The sequence below is a fragment of the Hibiscus syriacus genome, unplaced genomic scaffold (genome assembly GCF_006381635.1).
Source record: "Hibiscus syriacus cultivar Baekdansim isolate YM2019G1 unplaced genomic scaffold, ASM638163v2 tig00000340_pilon, whole genome shotgun sequence".
NCBI lineage: Eukaryota > Viridiplantae > Streptophyta > Magnoliopsida > Malvales > Malvaceae > Hibiscus > Hibiscus syriacus.
Window position 1 is genome coordinate 2,865,373 of NW_024061783.1, and position 19,332 is coordinate 2,884,704.

The 19,332-nt window shown below is 34.9% G+C and overlaps 1 protein-coding gene across 2 annotated transcripts; it reads left to right on the forward strand.

Annotated features, from left to right (window-relative positions):
* The first annotated feature begins 201 nt into the window (after positions 1–201).
* LOC120202693 (AP2-like ethylene-responsive transcription factor AIL5) lies at positions 202–16,959 on the forward strand. Of its 2 annotated transcripts, XM_039203089.1 has the most exons (9): positions 202–914; positions 1,025–1,107; positions 1,273–1,281; positions 1,453–1,541; positions 1,629–1,702; positions 1,803–1,853; positions 1,931–2,007; positions 2,082–2,686; positions 16,948–16,959. In XM_039203089.1, exons 1-8 carry the CDS (start codon positions 535–537, stop codon positions 2,660–2,662), a joined length of 1,344 nt encoding a protein of 447 aa, XP_039059020.1. In that variant the 5' UTR covers positions 202–534; the 3' UTR covers positions 2,663–2,686; positions 16,948–16,959. The 2 variants fall into 2 exon arrangements, with proteins under 2 accessions (XP_039059020.1, XP_039059026.1); XM_039203095.1 differs by lacking the exon at positions 16,948–16,959 and having other exon boundaries at positions 2,082–2,690.
* Positions 16,960–19,332: the final 2,373 nt, after the last annotated feature.

Sequence of the window (19,332 nt, forward strand, 5' to 3'; positions counted from 1 at the left end):
AATAAAGAAATAATTTAATTTATCGATCAAATATGTTTCCTTATAGAATAATTATGGTATAGTATATATATGTAAACACATTTTATACATATATTTTCTAAATCATACGTGCGATTTTGTAAATATAATAAGTGTAGCACTTGTTAAATAATAGAGGTTTGACGTAGGAGAAGGAGAGAGAAACCGCCGAATGAACCTATGAAAACGCTTCCACTTGCATTGCTAAGCTGATCCATCACATACTGCAAACACTCACTCGTCTTCTTCCATGGACTATCAAAATTAAATTTTGTTAGCGCAGCTCCCACTCCACCTTGCCTCTATCAGAAACAAAGAACCTCGATTCTCGTGCGACCTCTTCTCTTCTCTTTCCTTCACTTCCACCTCTCTCTCTTTTTAGCTTTAATAAATCTCAAACACTCCTGTATATATGTGTCATGTTCCTCTCACTTCTCTCTTATTCTCTTTCTCTCGGTAATTTGTTCAATCTTCAACAGGCAACTTCTGGTTAAGCTAAACCCCCAAGTTTTTTTTATGGATATGAACATGGGGAACCACAGCAACACCGGTTCTTTTTCTACTCAGAATTGGCTCGCTTTCTCTCTTTCCAACTTTGAACAACATCAAGGTGCAGGTGCAGGTGCAGGCACGACCGTGTTCGATAAAGCCCCGAGGCTCGAGGATTTTCTTGGCGGTTCCTCCACCGTATCCGGCGCTGGTACTGCACCCGTGGACGTGACTGTCCCCCACAACGAGATATATGACTCCGAGCTTAAAACCATAGCTGCTAGCTTCCTTCGAGGGTTTTCATCTGAAAATAAACCACAACAGGCGGTGCCGACGGCTGAGCCGGCACCGAGAAAAACTACTGATAGTTTCGGCCAACGTACATCTATCTACAGAGGAGTCACCAGGTAAATAACCAAATCATACGATACAAATTACAAAGTACAACCATGGAATATAGTTTACCAAAATTTATTAATTTTCGTTTCCATTTTTTTGGTTTGGGTTGATTTATTAGACATAGATGGACCGGAAGATATGAAGCTCACCTATGGGACAATAGTTGCAGAAGAGAAGGCCAAAGTAGGAAAGGAAGGCAAGGTAAATAATAACAAGTTCTTGATATCAATCTTGAAATATTTTGAGAATATGATATTTTATATGAATCGTCGATGATTCTAATATTTTGACATCTTACACGACGATTAACGAATGATTGCCGCCATGGATGGATGCTCGAATCGTTTCATCATTGTTTTCTTTTAGTTTATCTGGGTGAGTTTCCGGTTCTAACCACACTATAATTAAACATCATCGTTTTCTTTTTGTTTTTTCACGTACTGTGACAATAATTACTCGAGAGTTTGAACTTCTGTTGGTTTGCATGGATAACATAGATTCTCATCATAATCACTTAATTTGGTTCCCTTTTTTTTATATAATTAGGTGGGTATGACAAGGAAGATAAAGCAGCAAGAGCTTATGATCTTGCAGCTCTAAAGTACTGGGGTCCGACCACCACTACAAACTTCCCGGTAAACACTACCGTTTCTCCGATCTCGACTCGAAATCATCATTCACTTCTTGGATCTTATACCGAAAATTTTATCCTGTTTCTTCAGATTTCTAACTACGAGAAGGAACTAGAAGAGATGAAGAACATGGCCAGGCAAGAGTTTGTTGCTTCACTACGAAGGCAAGTAAATATTAACTTGTGTATACATACGTATTTTAATAATGATTTTGCATCAGCAAAAAGACTAAGCTTTCTTTTTGGTTAAATTTGATTTTCCCAGGAAAAGCAGTGGATTTTCTAGGGGTACCTCGATCTACAGAGGGGTCACAAGGTTCTTTATTTATTATATATACTGAATTATTATTCATTTTAAAGTAGATTTTAATATGTTTTGCTTTTATATTTCAGGCATCATCAACATGGGAGGTGGCAGGCAAGAATTGGAAGAGTTGCAGGAAACAAAGATCTCTACCTGGGCACATTTAGTGAGTGATTTTTTATTTCCTTTTGTTTGTTTATTAACTAATTTATGTTATTTTCTCAAGAAATTGTTTTGCAGCCACCCAAGTAGAGGCAGCTGAGGCCTATGATATTGCTGCAATCAAGTTCCGGGGGTTAAATGCAGTGACGAACTTCGACATGAGCCGGTATAACGTAAAAAGCATCGCCAACAGTAATCTTCCCATCGGTGGCCTTAGCGGCAAATCCAAGGCTTCCGATGCTAAGATCACCTCGGTCACCGACAACGACAACAGAGATCTCTCTTCTGCTGCAGGCTCCAATCTCAGCAGCTTTGCAGTTCCCATCAAGCAAGACCATTCCGATTATTGGTCGAATATCTTCGGAAACGGCATCGGTACAACAAGGCACCCTAGTGTCACAGTTGCACCAACTAGCATGTTACAAACTCCGGCCAGCTTCGGTTTCGATTACGGATTGAATTCGGCAGTCACCGAGAGCATCAACAACAGAGGTGATTACAATGTTAGTTCATCGACTGTATTCGCTACACCGCTCGTAATAAACAACAATGGCAACGGCATCAACCATAGCTGGGACATTGCGCAGCCATTGCATTCTTATCAGACTGCAAAGCCAAGCCTCTCAGTGTTTCAGACGCCAATATTTGGCATGGAATGAGCTCACAGACAAGAATTACAGCTGGTGGGAGTGGTGTAATTTTTTTCTGTTTTACTTCGAATAGGTGAAGTGGACTGACAAAGGATAGAAATTCCCAGGAGCTGACACTACTAACTTGGAGTTGTTTTTGTTTTTAGGGTATGTATTTGGAGGTATAAAGGAAAAAGGAGAACCCTTTTCTCTACTGTTAAGTCATCGTAGGCTATTTCTCTTGCTCTGAATTCAACCAAAATTATATCTACGTTGACAATAAATTATAAAAATTCTAAATAAATATTATTTTATAATGGATACTATTAAAAAAACAATTTTAAATTGGATGATGGGTGTCCTTGTAGTGTGCACCTTTCGGCGCATATTAGATTTTTCGGCAGACCACCATTGTTGTTTCACTTATTCACTTGACTACTAATTGTTGATTTAGTGCTGGTGCATCATTAGGATCTTTATTTTTTAGTTATCTATCTTTCCATGGACTGTTTAGGATTTAATTTATTAGTATAATGTATAGATTAAGCTATAACTATAATCAATATATTTATATCAATAATTAGGGACGGACGTAAGATTTTATGTTAAGAGGTTGAATTAAAATTTCAAGGGCGAAAATAGATTTATAATACAAAATACATAGAAAAAAAATTTAAAATATATGATAATTTTAAATTTTCAGGGAGACGATTGCCTCCATCCACTCCTTTGGTCCAACAATTGATTGGTCTAATATAACTAAGATATTAGAACTTTTAAGCAATGTCATGGTTCAAATTAGGTTAGAACGGTCGTACTCGTCTACATAATACTTAAATTAGGTTAGAACTTTTAAACAATTGATTTATTCCAAATTCGTTGCGATAGTCCAAAATCGCAGAAGTTCGCGTTGCGATTTATTCCAAATTCGTTGCGATAGTCCAAAATCGCAACGACGGTATTGCATTTGTTTCTTAAGAATTTTCTCTAAAAAGATAGTATTCGTGCGGACGTGTCGAAGACACGTATTACCACGACCACGACCCGAGACGAGACGAGACGGACGGCGGCGGCGCGCGAGAGTCTCCCTTGTTCTCTATCACTCAACAAGGAAGTGGGAAAGCCAAGCCTTAAATACCATTCCTATTAGTGTTTCCAATACTATGTGGGATTGAGCATTACCAACACTTGTTCCCAATACTTTGTGGGATTGAGCCTTATATAGTGATACTATTTTTGAATGTTTTGCTTAAAATTGCAATAATCGCGATTGATTGTAGATTGACTTTTAATTATGACATATTTAATCGTATAATACTAATGCAATTGGTTGCTGATTCAGTTGTTTTAAGGTGCATGATTGTTAATTGTTTCCTGAATAATCACATTGTATTGGAAACAAGTGTTGGTAATGCTCAATCCCACATAGTATTGAAAACACTATTGGGAATGGTATTTAAGGCTTGGCTTTCCCACTTCCTTGTTGAGTGATAGAGAACAAGGGGGACTCTCGCGCGCCGCCGCCGCCGTCCGTCTCGGGTCATGGTCGTGGTCGTGGTAATACTCGGATTGCGATTTAGTTTGTCATTTTGGAAAATCCAAAAAAAATTGGTTAAAATCGTATATTATAAGGCATTTTTGGTCACTGAGGTTATTTTCTCAACGTAAACTAGTAAGAGGACTGTCGTGGACTCAGTTTTTTGACATCATCATTAGGGTTGTAAATGAGATGAGACAGATCGCGAGTTACTCGAGATCGACTCGATCAAGGCTCGATAAATACTCGGATCGAATGGACTCGACTCGAGTTCATAACGAGCCGAAACGAGCTACTTGATATTCGACTCAAAAAGCTCGTGAGCAGCTCGAAAATATAATATATTAAGATTTTTTTAAGAAAACAATATTAATAATATTAACATTATGTATTGATTTTTTAAAAATACAGTAAGATTTTCATATATTTAAGGTTCATGTTCGAGTTCAAGTTTGAGGCTTCAATTGAGTTAAGTTTAAGATTTTTTTTTTCATTTCGAGCTACTCACGAGCTTCAATTCAAGATTTCGAGTTCGAGTCGAGCTTGAAAATTTTAAGCTCGCAAGTTTTCGAGTCGGGTCGAGCTCCATTTCAGAGTTTTCGAGTCGAGTCGAGCTCAGCAATTCTCGAGCTCGTCTCGGCTCGTTTACACCCCTTCGTCGTCATTGTCTCATATTTCTATAGATTCTGTAATTGTCAAGTAAAAATATATGTTCCTTAAAAGCACCCTTAATTTTTTTCACTAAAAATATTGAATTATATGTTTCATTAAAAAAGTTTGATATTTAAAACAGTACTTGAATTTAGTTTTTTTTTCAGTTTGGTACATTGAACTTTTTTTTGGATCAAATTCATACCTGAATTGAGAGACACTGCCCAATTCCAGTATCAATTTAAATATTAAATTTTAAAATGATGTTTTTTTTTTTCAACTTAAGTGCTCAATAATATTCGACAAGGAAACAAAAATGTACCCCAAAGTGTCGAAAACGTTGGTAGCTTGTCTTGAGAATCTTGTGCATGTGGTAAGTGAGAGTCAAAGCAGACAATTATATAATGAATTAGGTAACTTGCCTGCATTAGTCGACCCTAAGCCTATAGAACAAATATTATAATTCAAATTGATTCAACTATTCATATAGAATTCTATAAAGTAGTATTCACATAGTTTCAAGGTTTAATTTAGTAATTAAGCTTTTTTTTTGTTTAATTAGGTACCTAAATTTAGTTTCAATATTTAATTTGGTTCTTAATCTCATCAGTTTTATTCAAGAAACCAGGTTCATGTACTAATTTAAAAAAGGGAGGCAAGCTTAGGTACATGATTAAACGTTAAAATCAAATCTAAGTATCTGATTGGACGAGAAACGATTTAGGTACAAAATTAAGGCATAATGTCAAAATATATGCATAACATTTGAATAAATAATCACTTTAATTCTTTTTTTTCCACATATAGCGATATGTTGAGTTAATCGATTGACTGAATCGGCTAAGAGGGGGTGAATTGGCAATAAAAATTTTGGTAGAAGCTTTTGCAGAAAATTGAAAGAAATTGCACAGCGATTTAGAGTGGTTCGACTTTATCAACCAAAGTCTACGTCCACTACCTTAGCTATCCACACTAAGGATTTTCCAACAAATTCACTAATTTGTTCTTTCTTTTGAGGCCAAAGAGATAACCTTACAACTCCCTCAAGAATATACCCCAATTCTTGAGAACACTCTTTTCTCAAAGAGAAATACAAATTTGCAAACTTACAAGAAAAACCTCACAAGGCAAATATGTTTGCACAATTCTAGAACAAAGAAATAACACTCAAGAATAAATACAATTGAGCACAATAAGTGTTCTTGAAAGCAAAATGAATATTGAATGAAAAATAGGCTTGAAATGCTCAAACTTGAGGTTTGATGCTTTCTCTTTGATTCTCTCTTGATTCTAATTGCTTGATGTTTCTTGTTGTTGATCAATGGCTTCTAAACTTGTTTAAATACTCCTTGAATCAATTCTGAACGTTAGTGATAATTAGTGGAGTTAATAAAGCCGTTATTGTGTGAAAACAGTTAATTTTTTGGGTGGGAGCGTCTCATGCATCAATGCATGACCATTATGCATCAGTGCACTAGTGTAAAAATTTCAAATATTTTGACCGTTGGACTCCTAGTGCATCCGATGTTTGAAAAATAGCCTGGTGCATCGATGCATGTATTGTGCATCGATGCATCAAATGCATTCGATGTTTTAATTAAATCAGTGTATCGATGCATGGAGAGTGCATCGGTGCATGGAATGCATTCGATGTTTCAATTTATTCATTGATGCATCGATGCATGGTATTGATGCATCGGTGCATGCCTTTGAAAAATTGATTTAAGGCTTGATTTTGGTTTAAAATACTTTGAAAAATTGTTTAAAAAATAGTTTAAGTACAAATCACAATTTTACACATTTAGTAAGGATTAAAATTGATCTTCAAAGACTTGGAGTAATAATTTGATATTCGATAAATTGAATCGAATATAAATTGTAAAATCATTTGTAAAAATCTTAAAATTCATTTAACTTAATTTGTTATATCGAAATATCAAAAATGTTTTTAACAATCTCCCCCTTTTTGATATAACAAAACACTTGGAAAATTTTAAGATTTAGAAAATTATTTTTGAAATCAGCTTTTGAAAAATTACTCCCCCTTACTATGACACACATCTTCTCCCCCTTTTTGTTAAATCAAAAAGACTCTATAAAACGTTTTAAACAAGAATGTTTTGAAAAACTTAAGCCAATTGATTTATTAATTATAAGCTGCTAAGATCACAATCAAAAGAGAGGTTAGCCATTAGTTTCATAAATCAATATTCATATAACATGCAATGGACAATTGGTCATATATGTCTAATGATGCAAAAATAAGAAAATTTAACCAAACCAAATATATATATTAAGTTCAAGCATCCATAAATATAAATATATAAAATAAGTCCAGTCAAAGTATCAAAAACAAAGAAACCAGAAATATCAAAATCAATCCAAGTTTTAATTTTAAGAAAGCATAACAAGAAATACAAATCTACTCCATCGGAGGATCGGGAGGAGAAGGATAATGAGCTCGAACTTCAAGAGTCAGATCATCCATACGATCACGCATCTCCCTCTGAAACTCAGTAATCTGAGACTCCATGGAAGCAAATCGTAGATCAAATGCCTCTAAAACATATCGGAAATAAGGTGGTGTTTGATCTTCTTGCCGAGCGGGTTCCGGTGCATTAGCTGGATCGTCAATATCTTGAAATATCCCTTGAAGCTCGGATCAACATTCGCAACCGGAGGAGGAGGAGGAGCACGAGAAGAACTAGCTCCCGGAGTTTGTTTATTTGGTCGGAAGACCCAAAAACCGGTGCGTTCATCTTGAACCCAATCCGCTTTCTTTAAAGAAGTGAGATTGATTTGATTTTGGAGAGGAATGGGAGTGTTGAGAGAAACGTCTAGACCAAATTTGATAAACATGTTACTAAGTAGACATCCGTAGGCTAATGTTTCAACATGTTTAGAAGGAACAATGTTTACGATGTCTACTAGTTGACTAAAAATGACTTGTGGAAGATTTATTTTGATTTTATTTTTAATACAATATATCCACCATAAATCCCTAGCACGTAGAGTGGAGTACCTACCAGCAGAAGGACGAAACCACCAAGAAATAATAAAATGAAGGAAACAGTCGTGATGGGTTCGAAGGGTACTGACACTAACATTAGGAGTATAGGGATAAGCCACATATTCTTTTTCGTCAAACACACCATCATCATCTAACCCGAAATGAGAATCAATAGTTGCGGAATCAACAACAATGTACTGTCCTAGAAGATAGGATCTAATTCTGATGGTTCCACATTGGGTTTGATTTTGAATACAGACCGCATTGGAATAGAAAATGCGGACTAATTGGTGGAAAACGATAGGTTGAAGAAAAAAAAGTTTATCAAACTTCCATTGTTTAAGAATTGGGAGGTATTCGAAATTGATGTCAACCATAGCTTGAAGCGAAGGAATACGCTCTTCACGAATTCTATAAGTTTGGAAAGAATTTCTGTACCTAGAGTACAGTTCGTCTCTACGACGCTCAGGCATGTTAAAACAAGAACCTAATAGACTATTGGGTGGTGGAGGAACGGGATTTGGCAGTTGGTTTGAACGATAACGACTAGACGAAGTTCTAGGACGTTTTGGATTAGACATGATTAAAGGAAACGAAATAAGGAATATTACCTGTAATTTGAAAACATATGTATGCACAATCAATCCCAAAACTCAATTGAGTCCTCAATATTTCAAGGTTCTCTAAATCAATCCTAATGGGCATGTTTTGAAAACTATTAAAAAATTGATAATCATAATAATATAGTTTTCATGAAAACAAAAACAATTAAATCAAAAATCTTACTATATATTTTTTTTTGAAAAATTGTTTGTTTTGGAAGAAATTGTCAGTATAATCTTGTTTAGAATCAAACAAACAATCAATGCCCGATATAATGTACATCCTAGAACTAATTAAAACTAGTTCTAAAATCATAAATTTGTAAAATAGAGGTTTTTAGAAAAATACCTTGAAAATTAGGATTGAGAGAGATGAGGAGTTGTTTTGCACGATTTAATGATTGAAGCATGTTTGGGAGTTGAAAAGCTTGAAAATTCCGTCGAAAAATCGTTGATTTTGAGCAAGAATGGAGATTTAAGAGAGAGAGAGACGAACGACTTTGAGTGAGGGGTTTTTAGGTTTTGAGAAAATGAAGAAAATGAGGCATTTTAACCTAAAACCCGACGGATGCATCGATGCATGGTCTTGTGCATCGATGCACATTCAAGGCATGCATCGGTGCATCATGCGGATGCATCGATGCACATTCAAAGGGATGCATCGATGCATTGTTAAGTGCATCGGTGCATTAAGCACAAAAATGTCAAAAATCCATTTTAAACACTTAAAATGCTAAATTATTTAGCTCTAGTGGTTTTGGCAACTCATATATTGAAAATTAACCATGTTCAATCAATCAAGTTAATCTCTTAAAAATATTTGAACATAAAATTAATTTTCACCAAATAACATAAACTCCCCCTAACTAATAGCAATGAATGCAATCAAAAATTACTATTATAAACATTTTTCATTTATTCTTAAAAGTGCTAAAAATTATTTTAAACACTATGTGAAGATAGGTTGGTTAAACCTAATTTTCTCCTAAGTGTCCAAAATCTTTCTTTGTCTAAAGGTTTTGTAAAGATATCCGCTAATTGGTGCAAAGTATCAACAAAATTCTAGAACTACATCTTCCTTAGTGACATGGTCTCTAATGAAGTGATGTCTTATTTCAATGTGCTTAGTTCTAGAGTGTTGGATGGGATTTTTAGTGAGACAAATAGCACTAGTATTGTCACACTTGATAGGAATGGTACCAACTTCAATTCCATAATCAAAAAGTTGTTGTTTCATCCATAAAACTTGTGCACAACAACTACCAGCTGAAATGTATTCGGCTTCAGTAGTAGATAATGCAACACAATTTTGTTTCTTTAAAAACCAAGAAATCAGCATATTTCCAAGGAATTGGCAAGTACCGGAGGTGCTTTTCTTATCTAATTTGCATCATCCATAATCCGCATCAGAAAAAGCATGCAAGCTAAAGTTAGAGTCTCTAGGATACCAAAGTCCTAAACTAGGAGTGTCTTTAAGGTATCTAAAGATTCTCTTAACAGCTAGTAAATGTGATTCCTTAGGGCATGATTGAAATCTAGCACATAAGCAAACACTAAACATAATGTTCGATCTACTTGCAGTTAGGTAAAGTATAGATCCAATCATTGACCTATATAATTTAACATCTACACATTTACCTCATTCATCTAAGTCAAGCTTTGTTGAAGAGCTCATTGGAGTGTCATGAGGTTTCCCATTTTTCAGTCCAAACTTCTTGAGCATATCTTTGACGTACTTAGCTTGATTGATGAAGATGCCATCTTTTCTTTGCTTGATTTGGAGTCCCAAGAAAAATGAGAGCTCCCCCATCATGCTCATCTCAAACTCACTTTGCATTAGCTTAGAAAATTCTTGGCAAAGAACATCATTAGTAGAACCAAATATTATATCATCAACATAAATTTGAACTACTAATAAATCTTTACCTTTATGCTTTAAAAACAATGTAGTGTCAACCTTCCCTTTTGAAAAACATTTTTCAATTAAAAAATTTGACAATCTTTCATACCACGCTCTAGGAGCTTGCTTTAAACCATAAATAGCTTTTGTCAATTTTAAAACATGATCCGGAAAATTTGAATCTTCAAAACCTGGAGGTTGTTCCACATACACTTCTTCTTTTATAAAACCATTTAAAAATGCACTTTTAACATCCATTTGATTTAATTTAAATTCATTGAAACATGCAAATGCTAATAACATTCTAATTGCTTCCATTCTAGGTACGAGAGCATATGTTTCATCATAGTCTATGCCCTCTTCTTGAGTATACCCTTGAGCAACAAGTCTAGCCTTGTTTCTCACTATATTACCACTCTCATCAAGCTTATTCCTAAATACCCATCTAGTACCTACAACAGATTTATTACTATGCCTTTTAACTAATGTTCATACTTTACTTCTCTCAAATTGATTTAACTCTTCTTGCATAGCCATAATCCAATGTTCATAATTTAATGCTTCTTTAATATTCTTAGGCTCTATGCATGAGATAAATGCAACATAATTACAAATATTTCTAAGAGAAGATCGAGTTGTTACCCCTTTTGATGGATCACTTATAATTTCACCATCCTTGACATAGTTGTACTCTCTTGGATAAGATACTTCCCTTTCTTCAATGGTTGGATTCTCAAGAGGATCATGAGTTTCCTCATTTTTTGTTTCTTCCTTTGATGATGGTTCTCCAACGTCATGTCTAACGTCATTTGTATTTATAACACCTACATCATCATTCACACAAGAATCCTTCCTCGGAAGGGGATTATCATCGAAAACAACATGTATAGACTCTTCTACAACTAAAGTTCTTTTATTAAATACACGATAGGATTTAGAATTTAAGGAATAACCCAAAAAAATTCCTTCATCACTTTTAGCATCAAATTTGCCAAGGTTTTCTTTACTGTTGTTTAAAACAAAACATTTACATCCAAAAGGATGAAAATAACTAATGTTAGGCTTTTTATTTTTGAAAATTTCTTATGGAGTTTTCTTTAAAATTGGCCTAATCATTACTCGATTTACAACATAACAAGCGGTATTTGTGGCTTCCGCCCAAAAATATTTTGGCAAATTATTTTCACAAAGTATGGTTCTAGCCATTTCTTCTAAAGTTCGATTTTTCCTCTCAACAACTCCATTTTGTTGAGGGGTTCTAGGTGCTAAAAAATTATGGCTAATACCGTTAGAGTTACAAAATTCAGTAAATCCAAGATTTTCAAATTCAGTTACATGATCACTCCTAACACTAGTTATAGAGTAACCTTTTTCATTTTGGATTACTTTTGAAAACGTGATGAATTGTTCTAATGCTTCATCTTTAGTATTTAAAAATAGAACCCAAGTATATCTAGAATAGTCATCTACCAAGACAAATGCATATTGTTTTCCACCCAAGCTACTAGTTCTAGTTGGCCCAAAAAGATCTAAATGGATCAATTGTAAAACTCTACTAGTTGATACATCATTAATGGATTTAAAAGAAACTCGCTTTTGTTTTCCTTTAGCACAAGCATAACAGATTTTATCATTATCAAATTTAAGCTTAGGCAACCCTCTTACTAGGTCTCCTTGAATTAACCGTTGCAAAACACTCATACTAGCATGTCCTAGTCTCCTATGCCATAACCAACTATCATGTTCATCCTTATCAACTATGCATAAATTAGTCATATCAAAAGAATCTAAATGCACCATGTATATGTTTCCTATTCTATGACCAACAAGCATAATCCGATTAGATGCAATGTCAATGACTTTACAACCATTAATTTCAAATAAGACATTGAATCCTTTATCGCATAATTGACTAATACTCAATAGATTATGCTTTAATCCATTCACATATAAAACATTTTTAATTTGTATGGAAGAGGTATTACCTATTGTACCAATACCTTCAATGTGACCTTTTGAATTATCTCCAAAAGTCACTTCTCCTCCATTTTTGGCGTTAAGCTCAATGAACCGGCTTTTGTCTCCGGTCATGTGTCTTGAGCATCCACTATCAAGGTACCATGAATTTGAATTTGTTTCCCGTGCCTTGTAGCAATGCTTCTTTCCCTACAAACATAGATTAATTTTTTATTTTTGGTACCCAAATTCTTTTGGGTCCATATTCATTAGTTTCCAAAATCCTAGTCCCCTTACGTATCCATTTGTGTAGGATATTTTTATCTTTAGTAGTAATGAGTTCTTTAGGAACCCACATACTTTTAACGATTTTTTCATTAGAGGTTCTTTGGGGACCTCTATGATTGTAGTTTCTAAAACTTTTTCTAACAAAGTTGGATTTTGAATTTCCACCTTTTTCAAAATGTTTTGTTCCAACTTTATCAAAAGAAGTTTTAATATCATCAATTTTCTTTTGATGATCATCATTGATCTTTGAAAGTAAATTTTGCAAATCTAAATTTTTCTTTTCAAACTCTTCTAGTTTGATTTGCAAATCTTTGATTTTACTTTCAAGATCATTGTTGGTTTTGAATATGAGTTTGTTTTCATTTTTCGATTTTGAAACATCATTTTTATATTTTAAAAATAATTTCTCATAATCCGAAGTCAACCCATTATATTCCTCTAATAACTCATCATAGGATAAATCATCAAAATTAGATGAGTTAGAGGTTACCTTAGAATCTTCCTCAAATGCCATCAAGCACAAGTTAGCTACTTCTTGTTCCTCTTCATCGAAACTTTCTTCATCGCTCCATGTAGCCACATGAGCCTTGTGCTTATTCTTTGATTGACCCTTTTTCCTCAATTGTGGGCAATCATATTTGACATGCCCTGGCTTTTTGTATTCGTAGCAAATGATTGGGTCCTTCTCTTTCGGTTCATTTCTTCCACGATAAGGTCTCATCATTTTTCTGAACCGTTTGGCAAACAATGCCATTTCCTCGTCATCGTCATCGTTATTCGAATCACTCTCATCTTTTGTGGATTTGAGAGCAACTCCAATATTTTTCTTATTCTCCTTCTCCTTTGGTGTCTCGTCAATCTTGTCGAGGTCCACCTCATCTTCGAGCATCATTTCATGAGTGAGGAGTGACCCAATTAGCTCTTCAAGAGTTAAGGACATTAAGTCCTTAGACTCGATGATTGCTGTATTCTTTGATTGCCACGATTTTAGGAGAGAGTAGACTAACTTCCTCACAAGCTTTTCATTTGAAATGATCTCTCCATATGATTTGAGACCATTGACAATCGTTGAAAATCTATCCGTCATAGCTTTGATATCTTCATTTGGTTTCATCCTGAAATTTTCATAGCTATGCGTTAGAATACTAATTTTAGATTTCTTTACCTTATCGGTACCTTCATGAGTGACTTGAAGTTTGTCCCATATTTCTTTGGTGGTTGTACATGATGAAACTCTTCCGTATTCATCTAGTCCAAGAGCACAAAAAATGATATGGATGGCTTTGGAGTTGAGCTGGAACATTCTTGTCTCTCCTTCACTCCACAACCTTGGATGAGTGAGAGGTTTAATGTATCCTTCTTCTACAGCATTCCATGCTCCCATGTCACTTTCTTGAATGAAGTACATCATTCTATTCTTCCAATAGGCATAGTTAGCTCCATTGAAGAAATGAGGCTTGTTGACGAGCATCGAGTCGAGACCGGAGTCGAAGTTTGAAGCGGAGGCCATTGATGACTTTGATTATCGAAATAACTCTTCCAGAATCGACTCAAGAGGCGATTAAACCTTCAAATGAGTTAGGCTCTGATACCAATTGTTGAGTTAATCAATTGACTGAATCGGCCAAGAGGGGGTGAATTGGCAATAAAAATTTTGGTGGAAGCTTTTGCAGAAAATTGAAAGAAATTGCACAGCGATTTAGAGTGGTTCGACTTTATCAACCAAAGTCTACGTCCACTACCTTAGCTATCCACACTAAGGATTTTCCAAAAAATTCACTAATTTGTTCTTTCTTTTGAGGCCAAAAAGATAACCTTACAACTCCCTCAAGAATATACCCCAATTCTTGAGAACACTCTTTTCTCAAAGAGAAATACAAATTTGCAAACTTACAAGAAAAACCTCACAAGACAAATATGTTTGCACAATTCTAGAACAAAGAAAGAACACTTAAGAATAAATACAATTGAGCACAATAAGTGTTCTTGAAAGCAAAATGAATATTGAATGAAAAATAGGCTTGAAATGCTCAAACTTGAGGTTTGATGCTTTCTCTTTGATTCTCTCTTGATTCTAATTGCTTGATGTTTCTTGTTGTTGATCAATGGCTTCTAAACTTGTTTAAATACTCCTTGAATCAATTCTGAACGTTGGTGATAATTAGTGGAGTTAATAGAGCCGTTATTATGTGAAAACAATTAATTTTCTGGGTGAGAGCGTCTCATGCATCGATGCGTGACTATTATGCATCGGTGCATTAGTGTAAAATTTCAAATATTTTGACCGTTGAACTCCTAGTGCATCGGTGCACTAAGAGTGCGTCGATGCATGAAGTGCATTCGATGTTTGAAAAATAGCCTGGTGCATCGATGCATGTATTGTGCATCGATGCATCAAATGCATTCGATGTTTTAATTAAATCAGAGTGCATCGATGCATGAAGAGTGCATCGATGCATGAAGAGTGCATCGGTGCATGAAATGCATTCGATGTTTCAATTTATTCATTGATGCATCGATGCATGGTATTGATGCATCGGTGCATGCCTTTGAAAAATTGATTTAAGGCTTGATTTTAGTTTAAAATACTTTGAAAAATTGTTTCAAAAATAGTTTAAGTACAAATCACAATTTTACACATTTAGTAAGGATTAAAATTGATCTTCAAAGACTTGGAGTAATAATTTGATATTCGATAAATTGAATAGAATATAAATTGTAAAATCATTTGTAAAATTCTTAAAATTCATTTAACTTAATTTGTTATATCGAAATATCAAAAATGTTTTTAACACGATATTTATAATAGCGTTTTTTGAACGGACACCGCAAACTGTATAAATTTAGCGGCGTTTTAGTGACAAACGCCACAAAATATACAAATAGTGGCATTTACTGGTATACACCATAATATTCAGGTACGTGTAGTGATATTTTTTTCCCTAAACGCCGTAATAAATTGATATATTGTGGCATTTTTGCATAAACGCCACGTCGAATATATAATTTAGTGGAGTTTGTGCCAAATCTCTAATTTAGAATTTTCTTTAGAGACATAGAACCAAAGCCGCATGTTAGCTTGATATAAACGTGCATAATACAATTTAGTTAGCATTGCGCGCCAAAAGTTGTTAGTTAGTTAGAGAGGCTGTTAGCTTAACAGAATAGCAGTGTTTGCTATATAAGTGATGTATCAGTCATTGTTAAAGTAAGTATTGAATATATTCCTTTTCATATACAGTTTTTTAATATGGTATCTTTCGCCATTAGTCTTGGGGTTTCTTGAATAACTTTTGCTGCGTGATTCTTGCTTGGTGTTTCAATGGATTCGTCCACAAGTACGGGCTTCTCTCACAAGAAAATCAGCGTTGTTCTTGATGAGATAAACTACCTTATGTGGAAGCAGCAAATTCTGCTCACAGTAAGGAGTCACCGTCTTGAACGCCTGTTGACCGGAGCTCTACAATCACCACCGGAGACGATTCTTGATGATACCGGTGTGATTCGTGTCAATGATGCATTTGAGGATTTTGTTGCGCAGGACAGTGCGCTTGCTTCGTGGCTCCTGTCAACCATTAGCCCTCATCTTCTTCCTCATTTTGTTGGTGCCGAATCTGCAGTTGCAGTATGGAGTGTTGTGCAACAACTCTTTGCCAGCAGATCCACGACGGCTGCTATGAGTTTGCACTGCAAGTTGCAGTCGCTAAGGAAAGGCAATGATAGCATACGAGTGTATCTCACTCGTGTAAAAGAGGTATGTGACGCACTTGCCTCGTGTGGTAGTGCAGTTTCGCATAGTGTAGCTCATGACGAGGTATTCTATTTTTAATTATAATTATTCACATAGTGGCAAATATATTTTTTATTTATTAATATTTTGTAAGTATTAATTTATATTCTACATTGTAAGAAATTACGTCCGACAATAGAGTTGGACGAATAAAGCTCTTCAAAATGACAAAAAAAAAATAGATGTCTATCCTATGACTCTTAATGTTGCAGTAATCATGATATATTTACTGGACATAAAATAATAGTTATGTTATACTTATATTTATAGTATAACATTTTTGTTTTAAATAATTTTTGAATTCATTTTAAATTCTTAATTGATTATTATTGAAAATTGAGTGATAAAAGGATGAAGCATGAAGCTACGGTTTATCTCATGGTTTCATTAATATGGACAAGATTGAAAATCAATTTATTTTGTTGAAAATTTTGTTCTCAGAAGATATGATCGAGTCCGCTATTAGGGATCATTCGTTACTCCGACAAAATATTTTGGATCTAGTTTGTTTTATTACATGCCATCACAAAGCCAATCTTATCAATCATAAATTATTTGATTAAAACAACAATTGACTGAAGTGGATAAAAAACTTACTCAAATGAAATATGAAGTTGAAGTGAGAGAAGCAGAGAGAGAAATGAGTAAAGTATCATATTAGACAAAATATGATGAATTTCAAAAATAACTTAAAGCTATGAAACAGACGATGCAGTAAAATCAAGCGTGAAATTCACCACCCTGGGTGATTTGTTAGGTTCATGCTCTGTTTATTCTGGTTGCTGAACTACATTACATTTTACTTGAATGTTGAACTACATTATTTGAATGTTTGTAAACTTTGATTTATTTATGTTGTTAAGTATTTTTTAGTTAATTCGAGTCGTATCAAGGTTGCTATTGGATATTATAACTGGATAGGTTAAATTGGGCAATAAAGAGTACAAAATAATATTTGTATATCAGTTTCGATCAGCAACGTTTCAGGATGAAAAACGCCAGTAAAGGACTACACATTTGCGGTGTTTTTGGCTCTCAAACGCCTCTATATGGCCTTACCTTTTGCGGCGTTTTATTTACAAACGCCGTTAAATGACATAACCTGTTGCGGTGCTTTTGATTTACAAACGCCACAAACATTTGCGGTGTTAGTTTTAGTGGCATTTCTAGCGGTGTTTTTTCTTGGGACGGGAAGTTTATATGCTGCGCTTAAAAACGCCGCTAGATGACTAAAAAAACACCACTATTGAACAACTCTACTTTAGTATTTATTGGAGTATTTTGACCCCAACGTCCGTGCCTAATGCAGCTTTGCTTCGTAAAGGTCCTTCAATTATTGGTGTTCAATACACGTATAACAAAATCTTAAACAATGGGCTAGAAAGAATTTTGTAGCAGTTGAAGGTGTACTATTTTTGTTTAAAAAGAAGATGCTCGTACATATGTCATTCCCTGTTAAGGCTGCCTTTAAAAATAAAAGCAACTTAGTGAAAGATGGCACTGATAAGGATCGTTACCCTGTAAAAGGGTTCACGGCCGGGTAGGGACCCCTTCTTTCTTTGATTAGTTTAGTCTCAATTCCTTTGCTCTTTTGTTTTGATGTGTTGCTTTGACTGAAATTGGCTTTTATGACCCACATCTGTCTTTGTATGTTTTGTTGATGAAAATGAATAGTGATTTGCTCTACCCCAAGTGAAACAACAATACGTGATTAAAGGAGCTTTTTTATTAATATATATGAAAATTATTTAATATATTAATGGGTAAACTATGAATTTAATACCTAAACTATTAATTTTAGTACCTAAACTTTTAAAAAAAAATTGAGATCATACCTAACGCTTAATTTTGGTTTCATTTTAGTACCTAACCATTAAAAACTTAACGGGCGAGCTCACTGGCCATCGCATCTATAATCGTCGGTCGTCGCATCAATCAATTTTAAGTTTGATCTCATGTACTCGAAGAGAGCTTTTGTGCATTGGTATGTTGGTGAGGGCATGGAAGAAGGTGAATTCCCTGAAGGCGCCCGTGAGGATCTGGCTGCTCTTGATGAGGTTTAATATGAATAAAACAATATTTCAATCATACAATATTAAGTCTGTGGTCATCAAATGAATGGATAATTTAAGTTTAAGAACTATATGAACAAATAAATTAATAAAATAATATTCCATCATACAATATATGACCTATGCAAATTATGCAAATTCATGTATATGTGGAGAATACTTGAGTTCTCTTTGAACCAACCAGCAGATCCATGAACATCTCGTTGCACTTCAGCCAGGTCTGAAAAAGAAAAGAAGTTATGTATCATTAATTGTTATGAACATGAACTAATTGAGGATTTGATGTACCCACTTGGATTCTACTTGTGCTTCATCTTCATCATCAATTCTGGTGAGGATGATGTGTGGCTTAGTGGGGGAGGTGGTCTGTTCCTTTTTCGCATATGCTCTCCACCAGCTCACTCGAAACATCATAAAATTCCACCGTCTTCAAATGGGTTTGATGTTTCCAACCGTATGGCAAGCGCCTCAACTCCTTGCATCTCAAGACGTCCAACGTTTCAAGGCCAGGCATCAGGCCATTCTTTATCACAATCTCCTTCAGCTCACATAAATCGCTTAACTGTAAGCGCTGAAGCTTTTTGAACCCTTCAACGAAACATAAGTGCTCTCCCGCAATTGCATTTTCTATAAGATTGAGTCGCAACAAATTAGGCAATGTCTGGATGTGAGAAATTCAATCTTCCCTCAGTTGAGAGTCTTGTAGGGATAAGAGTTTGAGGTTGAGTAGGGTGTTAAACCAATGTGGCACTTTTCCCAATTTCCCATCTAGATAAAGCTTCTCAAGGTAAGGAGGGGCTGATGGAAGAACATCCAGCTTTAGTGCACCCTGAGGCAGTGAGGTCAACCATAAGTAGTGAAGGTGTTGCATTCTATGAATAGAGATGCACAGAT

Coding starts and splice junctions, on each gene's coding strand:
- LOC120202693 (XM_039203089.1), top strand. CDS start 535: ATGGATATGAACATGGGGAACCACAGCAACACCGGTTCTTTTTCTACT. Junction 915..1,024: donor ATCTACAGAGGAGTCACCAG/GTAAATAACCAA, acceptor TTGATTTATTAG/ACATAGATGGACCGGAAGAT. Junction 1,703..1,802: donor TTTGTTGCTTCACTACGAAG/GCAAGTAAATAT, acceptor TGATTTTCCCAG/GAAAAGCAGTGGATTTTCTA.